The following is a 9317-nucleotide window of genomic DNA, read 5'->3' as shown; positions in this document are numbered from 1 at the left end:
AGAATCATAACCCAAACCAGTATATGTTATTTACATCAGCATAACTACGGTGACTAATAACTTTGTAATTCACTTTAATTTGAACAAACCATTATAGACCAGCATAGCAACACTTGTAGCAGGCACAAAGCAAACATTTCGGTCTGTAGCACATCATTTCAGTTCAGTTTGTTTTTATTTCTGACCATCACAACGAAACAAAACAATACATGACAAACATAGCAGAGGTCTAGAAAAAGGTAGAAGCGACAAAACGCGGACGTTATAACGTGCATGATACCAAAGCAGGACAATCAGTTTAAAATATGGTACAGTCGCAATACCTAAATAGAATTTTAAAGAATTTAGAAGAAAAAGAAAGATCAAAAAACTGCAAGTGAATTTTTCATTTTTAACAATGTAGATAAGCAAAAAAGAAAAACAAGGCAATGTTCAGCAATACACACAGTAAACAACATAACAACAAAAACTGGAGATTTTACTGGGATATCTTTACATTTTTGGTTCTTCTCTCGAGTTAACTCGGTGGGTAATTAATTTTTTGCCACTCGAGTTAGTGTGCGCATTTAATTTAGCGACTCCCAGCATGTTTTGTCGCATTATTACTTTGTAGAGAGTATTGGGCAGTCTCCAGCTCACAGTGCAACAAGCTTTTGCTTTAATTTTCTTCTGTACTTTTTGCTTAATTTTCTCGTTTTAAATATTCCGAAAAACTCAATACTGGACTATTGTTTTCTTGCCAAGCTTTTAACAAAATTAAGTTAAATTATTTCTGAAACGATTTCATAAACGTGTGTTTATGAAATCGTCAAATATGACGCAATCAATGTTATTTGTGAACAATAAACATTAAAAATATTTTATTGCGTCACAAGTCACAATAATCAATTCCTCAGCAACCGATCAAGTCCATGAATTTATTTTAAGACGAAAACTTTTATTGAGAATCATTTCAAACAAATTTTTTCCCAATTGCAATCCTAAAAAAAAAATTAATTTTGCGAAATTTTTTTTTCAACTCTTTCCAACCTGTTCTTACATCTAGAAATACATGACGACTTATCTTCATCATTCGCCCAATCACTGGCTGTGTTGTAGATTTCAATTGCTTTTGTGTAGGCAGCTTTAGCGTCAAACAGTTGGTTGGTGTTTTCAAGCGCCCATCCAATATTATTGTGGCAATGTCCAAAATTCTGATATCGATTTGCTTCAACATTGAATGCTGTTTTCATTAATGTGATTGCGGATTCGTATCTTGCGATTGCTTTGTACCGATCAGCTGCTTCGTTGCAGCAGAAACCAAAGCTTTCCAAAAACCGACTAATTTCTTTGCATTTAACTTTCCAATCAACGTCTTTAGTATTTTGCATTAGATTAAGAATTTCATCCATAAATGAATATTGTTGTTTAATTTGTTCTTGTTTGTTTTGTTTTGACATTTCTTTGGATATTTGCGTCATCAACCAACCAACATTTTTAAGTTTATCTAACATGCTTTCACCGTTGTAGTGATTCTTAACAAATTGAAATCTACATCGAGCCAATGAGATTGCGCAATCGCATTCTTTCACATTCACAAATTTCAAAACTAATTTTTTAATATTCTTATCATAAATGTCACGTGATTGATCGGTCAAGCGTGACGATTGATTTGTATCAACAATGGATGCAATCGAAACACCAACAACTTCAGCTTCTGGAATCTTTTTCAAACTCAAGAAGCATTCCGCTTGGTCGATGCTTGGTTGTAACTTGTCCCATCCTTCGACATGGTCGATGATTATTTGCAGGGTTTCCACCGCTTCTTTAAACTTATGCTGTTCCTGATCTCTAGCGGCTGCATCTGTCGAACAATTATAATGTTAAATCACTCTTCGTGCAGTCGAATGGGAACAGTTACTTTTTTTTAATTTGATTTTCCTAAATTTTATAGTTTTGGAAGCGAATTAATTTTGCAATACCACAGACTAGCAAATTGACAGCAAATTAGCCCAATAGGATTGCATGACATTTCCGACAATATTATGGACGCTAATCCGGAGAATAGTCTAATGCATTTAACCCTTTACAGGCGGCGAAGACTATCTCTCGTTATTTGTTAGTGATTTTTTTGTATATTGTAGTTTTTAGTCCAACTAAGAATATTTTATGAAAAAAAATTAAAATTTTTATTTCTTTGTTTGTTTTTTATTATGTTCCCAAAATGGGAACGTTGGCATGTAAAGGTACCAAAACATATCGTAACGTGTTTTTTATTTGAATACGACGTAAACTTGGGTAGCCTACTTTATTCGATACAATAGCATTGAAAAAGACAATAAACAAAAGTACACACATTTAAGAGATCCACAAACAACAAATGTACTTTCTACCACTGTACTTTCTACCATGTAACTGTACTTTCTACAACTACCCTGTCACTAACTTTATTTTTGGTGGTATACGTCACTGCATACCGTAACCATCCGTTTTTCGCATTTTGTGCATTGCAACCTTGTATTGTTTTGTACAATACACATCTTCCTTGTGACGATGATACAAGATAATGATTCAACGAGTCGAATCGCACTGTTGCAAACGGAGGTGCAGTAGGTTCCCTAAGTCGACGGCTTGGTTTCTCCACTTTCACCAATGACCGAGCAATCTCGCGCCTGAACTGAAGGTGGTTTTCAGAACATTGTTTTCCGTGATAATAAAAACGAAAGGCAGCTACAATTGAAAGGTTGACAATATGGGCAAAAAGATTCCATCACCATTTTTTCAATCGAAGTCGTAAGAAGATAAGAAGATAGCAACCTGTCACATACATCCACACCCCCCATTCCCTGATTGTACATAGCAATCATAAATGGTTGTGTCACTGATTTTCCCTTATGTTTTACTTTTCGTTGAACTGTTTGAGTTGATGCTACACCGCAGTAATTGCTTGCAACAGCGACAGCACAATTATCGTTCCATCTGGCACAAATTACAATGCCGTCTGATCAGTAATCAAATTCCCCTCTAGGCTTTTTTTGGAAGGTGTTATTGCTGGAGAGAGGACAGGAACCGGACCTGTTGTCTCTAATTGTACCACATGCTCTGATGTTTTCTCCAGCAAGATCAGTAAGTAGTTGATGGCTTGTAAAAAAATTGTCAAAGAGAATAATATCTTGGTCTTTGTCGGCAACACATGACAGCATTGTCTCAACTACGTATGCTCCCAAAGGTTCAGGTCCTCTTTCGTCTTTACCGCAGTAGATTTCGAAGTTGTAGGGATAACCATCGGAGCTACACAACATCCGTAACTTATAACCAAACTTTACTGGCTTTCCTTTTATATATTGTTTTGCACTGTGTAGTCCTCGATAAGGAACCATCGATTCGTCAATGGTTAGTAACTGGTAAAATGTACCAAATCATTGACAATTTGACCTTAGCAGATCAAACAGTGGCAGTCACCTACCTTGGCCATTTTAGACTGAGCTAGATTGTGATTGCCAGCCAGGTGCAAGTACGTTTTTATATTGCGGAAACGGTCTCTGCTTATGGTCTTAGAAAATATTGGTGCCTCCATGCCATCTGCTGTGCACCAATAGTCATTTTCTGATAGAAGACTGTGGTATTGTGGTAACCACTGACAGTAATTAGTAAGCCAATAAGTTTTCTCATATCAACCTCATCAACTTTGAAGTTTATCCTATTCTTGTCTCTCCTTGTATATAAGCTTGTTTGCTCTACGAGTAAAGAGAACATGTCATCAGTAAAGAACAGAGAAAATATCTCAAGTATGCTTTTCCCTCCATGAGCTTGAATTTTATCGGATGGATGCAGTTCTTTCGGGTCGCTTAGTGATGCTTTGTATTTTTTTTTGCCATCTGCAAGCTCTTTCCGTTCCTTCGATAGAAGTCATGGAAGTCTTTTCTGCTTAAGATCAAGCTGTGAAAACATCAAGCTGTGACAGCATCAAGCTGTGAAAATGTTCTCTTGGTAAAAGTAGTGAGAACTTTTTTGAGATAAACTCCGTTATTTGTGTATCACATGTTGCCAACGTTCCCATTTTGGGAACAACGTATAAATTTAATTATGTGAAGAAAAATGTTAAATATTTCGAAACAAATGGTAGGGGAAACAAATTATTAGTAATAATCTCACATAAAAAACGCAAATATTTTGAAAAAAAGTTTGATTTGTGTTTTCGAGAAGCACTTTTTTTCGAAAGATGAAAAATATGATTTTTGACTAAATCCATCGCTTTCATAAAGGAAAAATTTTGCAAATATTATTTTTTCAACAAATGCACCTGAAACAATAAGCATTCAACAACAATATCCAAAACAAAAAAAAATTAAATGAGGTCTGTGTAAAGCTGTGGGCGACTTCAACCCGATGTTCCCATTTTGGGAACGTTGGCGTGTAAAGGGTTAAAAACAAAGATGACTGGAAATAACAATATTAAATGACCAGGGGCGTAGTCAGGTGGAGCAAAGGGGAAATTGCCCTCCCCTAAAGTATATATTTTTAGTCAACATTTCACCTTCTATGCATCATTTGACAGAGTTAACTGTAGATTTATGCTGAAAATATTCTCAAAATGCTCAATTTTAGGTACGTTATTTTAAAACTATCTTGGGAAGGCCTCCCAGACTCCGCTATGAGTGTTCCGCATTCGGTGACTTGTTATCTGGCTCAACTGACATGAGCAATATTACTGATTTACCCCCCCCCCACAAAATTTTGTCCTGGCTACGCCCCTGTAAATGATTATTACCGATAAATACCACTTGCAATACTAAGAAACTGAGTACAAAAATTAAACAGATACAAAAGCTGCTAAAATCATTCTATTACAAGACATACATATTAATTGATTCGCATTTCGCAAACTGTACATACATTGGCATGTCCACGACACATTTGGCCACAAGAGTGAGGGAGCATTTAGATTGAACTGCTCTCAACATAACAAGTGCCATCAAAGATAATATGCTCGATTGCCAAACTTGTTTAAACAATAAACCATCCCTGGAGTCTTTTAGAATTGTACGTAAATGCTTCATCGAATTCGATACTAAATTCACGAGGCTTTGCTCATAAAATCCTGCAACCCTCGCCTCAATAAACAGCTGTTTGCCGCAGGCGCCTCCTATCTGCTAATTGTCTTCATGTAATTTTACGTCGTTCATATGTTTTTTTTTTCTTGTGCAATTAAGCGTCACGTGATATTGCCTCTCCTCTGCTTTGCCGTTTCATTCTTTTGCGTTTCTTTTTTTATTTTATTTTAGTGTAGTTTTGTAATTTCAATTTATGTAGAACATCGGTCAGTTGGTTACTTGAAAAGGATGACCTCTCTTGACTTGTTAATGTTTTGAATAAAACCATAACGATTTAAGCAGGCCTAGAGCAACTCTTGTCTAGTAACCTTATTTAAGCTATTTTGGCCTGTCTGACAGTAACCTTTCACCACAGCACTGCGTAGTACATATGTTGGATGTAAACGCAACACCAAATCTTCCACTTTTGGCAAAAATGAAATAAATTTGCTACCATATCTCAAAAATCGGATGAGAAAGTAAAATTCTGAGTTCAGATTCGGATTTAGCACCCCAAAATTACCCTAAATCAGTTGTCAAAAACCAATAGGCAGAAAAAAAATGTTTTGTAGACTTGTGCAATGAAGAGAAGACATCCGAACGACAAGAATAAAGAAAAACAATTTAATGATCTTTTAAGTAGAACAACAATTGAAGTTGTAGAGTATTTTGCCACTTACAATGCTGAAATCCACGTCTAATAACACTGGTCGGTGATAAACATTAAATCAGTGTCATAGCTAAACCTAGAAGTGAACCCGTGCCTGATGCATTCAGTCACATACCACGCCCGTTCATGCACGTGTCATACACAGCCAACCCAGTGTTGCCTCGTTTGAAATTACAAAAACAGTAGTTGTGCTTACTTTTCATTCGTTGAATGGAGGATGACGCATAATCTCCTTCTTTAGATGTTCCAGGAGTTGGCTGGAATCGAAACATTTATATCGTCATAATGATGCATCGCGTTTTATTGTGTTAAGCAAGAAGTGTTCTTGTTGCAATGATTTTATGTTCATTTCCTACCTGAGCAAATGCACAAAATGATATTTAGATTAATTTTATTAATTTATAAACTTTTAGATGTTGAAACGACATCATACTTTGTCGCTTTTACAATTTCAGCTTCATATGTTTTAGCCTACCTTCCTCATGTTTCCAATCAAGTCCTCAAGACTAAGGTTTCTTGGCATGTGTTTAGCTTCATTGCCAGGCACCACAATGGTTTGTTTACATGTTGGACAGCTGCAACAACGTTGAAATTTTTATCATCAGTGTCTTTAGAGCAGTGGTTCCCAACCTGGAGTTCGCGGACCCCTTGGGGATCCGTGAGAAAGCATTTGGGGATCTGTGATTACCTTGATGAATTTGGAAAAAAACTTTGTTCTATATGCACGGATGGAGCACCAGCTATGCTTGGGAACAAATCTGGATTTGCTGCTTTAGTAAAAGACGAAGCTCCTCTCGTGGTTGTTACCCATTGCTTCTTGCACAGGTACGCCTTAGCTGCAAAAACTTTACCAGCAAGTCTCAAAGAAATTCTGACAAATTGCGTGAAAGTCGTTAATTTCATCAAAAGCAGAGCTGTAAACCACCGTACTTTTAAAGCGCTCTGTCAAGAAGTAGGGTCAGATTACGAAGTACTTTTGTATCATTCTGAGGTACAAGTTTTCTGGGCAGCCGATTGTAGCATCGAATAGACAGCGATAGACACGTGTTTCGCCCATGAGGCTGGGCTCATCAGTATCGCACCGTATTCTTGCCACTTGGGTAATCGACCGCCGCTTTACCAGTCAGTTTAACTCTTATCCTTGTAGAAAGAAAAGAGCCAACAAAACCAACAGGTGCCAGGGGTAGGACATGTGAAGAAGGGGTGTTCTTCCAGGCCATCAGCACAAGGCTGATCACTCGCTAGTACAACTGACTGGTAAAGCGGCGGTCGATTACCCAAGTGGCAAGAATACGGTGCGATACTGATGAGCCCAGGCTCATGGGCGAAACACGTGTCTATCGCTGTCTATTCGATGCTACAATCGGCTGCCCAGAAAACTTAACCGTTTATTGGAGGTCTTTATGGCTAGCGTGGAAGCTACACCGTTCTGGTTAGCGAAGCGTTACTGCTGCTCGCTGTACTAGCGAGTGATCAGCCTTGTGCTGATGGCCGGGAAGAACACCCCTTCTTCACATTCTGAGGTACGTTGGTTATCTAGAGAAGTTTTAAAACGACTGCAGCAGCTAAAAATGAGGTACGGTATCAACTCTTTTGAAAGTAAAAGAAAGTCCCCTCTCAAAATTGTTTGAGAGTAAAAGTTTTCTATACGGCATGGCCGCCTTAGCCGATATTTTCGGTCATATTAACAATGTTAATCGTGGCATTCAAGGACCAGGTGTGACAATAATTGATGCAGCTGAAAAACTGAAAGCGTTTTTAGCCAAGTTGCTGGTTTGGAAACGCAGAATGGAAGCAGGTAATTACGCTAACTTTCCAATGTTAGAAGATCTTATCTTGATGGATGAAACTCAAAAATAATGTACTCTTTTAATCTCTATGAAAGAAAAATTTTGCCCACACATTGAAACCCTGCAAATCTCATTTCAACGTTATTTTAATTTAGAACACCTGCCGAACGGAGTTAAAACATGGATTCGAAATCCTTTTCTTTTTGACTTGAACAATATTAGCGATGACGATCTCAGCAAAGATGACTTAAATGATTTGAGATCAAAAGAGTTATTACGCATTGAATTTCATTCAAACACTGTGGAAGAATTTTGGTGCTCACAACTGCAAACCTACCCATTCTTGGCAAAGCAAGCAATTATTGTTTTGTTACCTTTTATAACCACTTAGGCTACCTTTGCGAGGCAGGATTCTCAGATCTTGTTAGCCTACAATAAAAACTAAACATCGAAATCGCCTGGACGTCGAAGATGACATGTGTGTTGCATTGTCAAAAACTCAACCACAGTTCAATCGTTTAGATCAGGAAATGCAACAACAGCCCTCTCATTAAATTTGCTTACGTTGAAAAAGTTTCGACATGGCACTTTGGATCACCTTAATATTCAAATACTGCTGACATTTCTTGAACAATTCATTCATTTTCCTATTTGAGCAGTTACTGTTTAACCTGATATTTGCCGCAGGAGTCATAGTGCAATGCAATATGACACAGTACAGTAGTTGAGTAGCATAATTATTACAATAGTTAATAGTATGTTAATTGAGTTTCAGCCAAAATTTAGGTAGGGTCCGCAGAATTATTAATTTGTCTAAAGGGGTCCGTGACAACAAAAAGGTTGGGAACCACTGCTTTAGAGTATCATCATCACTATCTCCGACTGCAAGTTGGTCTTTTTACAACACCCTTTAATGCAACATTTGCAAACGCTGAATTGATGTAAAAAAGACAGTTTTTCTGACTGGGATGTGGAGAACACAAACCGATGGTACAAAGAAGACAAACACAGCCAGAGTCCAACCGATCAGGCAAACCACAAAGTAACATACCGATGAAAATTTGAAAAGCATCTGGCAACGCCTTTCTTCTACGCATTCTGTTGTGTGATGGTAGATTCATTCTTCATGCTGTTGCAATCCTCCGTGTATATGTCGTGTTAATTTTAGAGTAAAAATGAGACAATGGTCCATATCAATATACGGAATAAGCGTTTATAAAATTTTCCTCTTACCTTTTATTCCGGTGGGCCCTACATATTTGCTCCAGGCACACATGGCACAAATTGTGACCACATTTTAGAATGCGGATCGGATTGCGCAGTGTGTTGTGGCATGCCGGACACGTGACTATTTCACTCATATCATTCGCCGGATGTTTAAAAGCTCCCACTGTTTCATTGTTAAATATAATTTTAGGTTTTTAAAATCAAACTTCGACCTACTGTAATTATAGCCTACAGTAAAGCCAAATACAAAAAAAAACATTTTAAAAAACAGAATTGAAACATGATTTCAAACTTAAAAACATAAGAATTTTACGCCTCGTTAGCTCAGTGGTTAAAGCACTCGACAAAGATCACGCGGCGCAAGTTTGGCACTCAGGGTGTGCGGTTGAGCAATGCATTTCAAAACTGCTCTCCATTCAGCAGCACTTAAATAATGAAATATTTTCCCGGCAACAACAATTCAACAATCGGAAAAATTCACTTTGTTATTTTCGGTAACCTGCCTTGCGTCAAAAGCCTCTACAAGAATGCGAAACTACCAGGAATAACTTATCAAGG

General features: G+C 37.5%; 1 protein-coding gene across 1 annotated transcript; it reads right to left on the bottom strand.

Annotated features, from left to right (window-relative positions):
• Positions 1–235: 235 nt before the first annotated feature.
• On the bottom strand, positions 236–8875 carry LOC145785818 (uncharacterized). Its single transcript, XM_082597529.1, has 4 exons — positions 8766–8875; positions 6218–6317; positions 5939–5999; positions 236–1843 (listed from the first exon to the last, which is right to left on the bottom strand). The coding sequence occupies exons 2-4, from the start codon at positions 6263–6265 to the stop codon at positions 993–995; spliced, it is 960 nt and encodes a 319-aa protein (XP_082453655.1). The 5' UTR covers positions 6266–6317; positions 8766–8875; the 3' UTR covers positions 236–992.
• Between the last annotated feature and the right edge of the window lie 442 nt (positions 8876–9317).

This window comes from Aplidium turbinatum, chromosome 16, assembly GCF_918807975.1.
Source record: "Aplidium turbinatum chromosome 16, kaAplTurb1.1, whole genome shotgun sequence".
Lineage (NCBI taxonomy): Eukaryota > Metazoa > Chordata > Ascidiacea > Aplousobranchia > Polyclinidae > Aplidium > Aplidium turbinatum.
Note: the sequence above shows the minus strand (reverse complement) of the source record. Positions and strands in the feature narration are given on the sequence as shown.

Coding starts and splice junctions, on each gene's coding strand:
- LOC145785818 (XM_082597529.1), bottom strand. CDS start 6,265: ATGCCAAGAAACCTTAGTCTTGAGGACTTGATTGGAAACATGAGGAAG. Junction 6,000..6,217: donor TGATTGGAAACATGAGGAAG/GTAGGCTAAAAC, acceptor TTTCGATTCCAG/CCAACTCCTGGAACATCTAA. Junction 1,844..5,938: donor CTCCATTCAACGAATGAAAA/GTAAGCACAACT, acceptor ATTGTTCGACAG/ATGCAGCCGCTAGAGATCAG.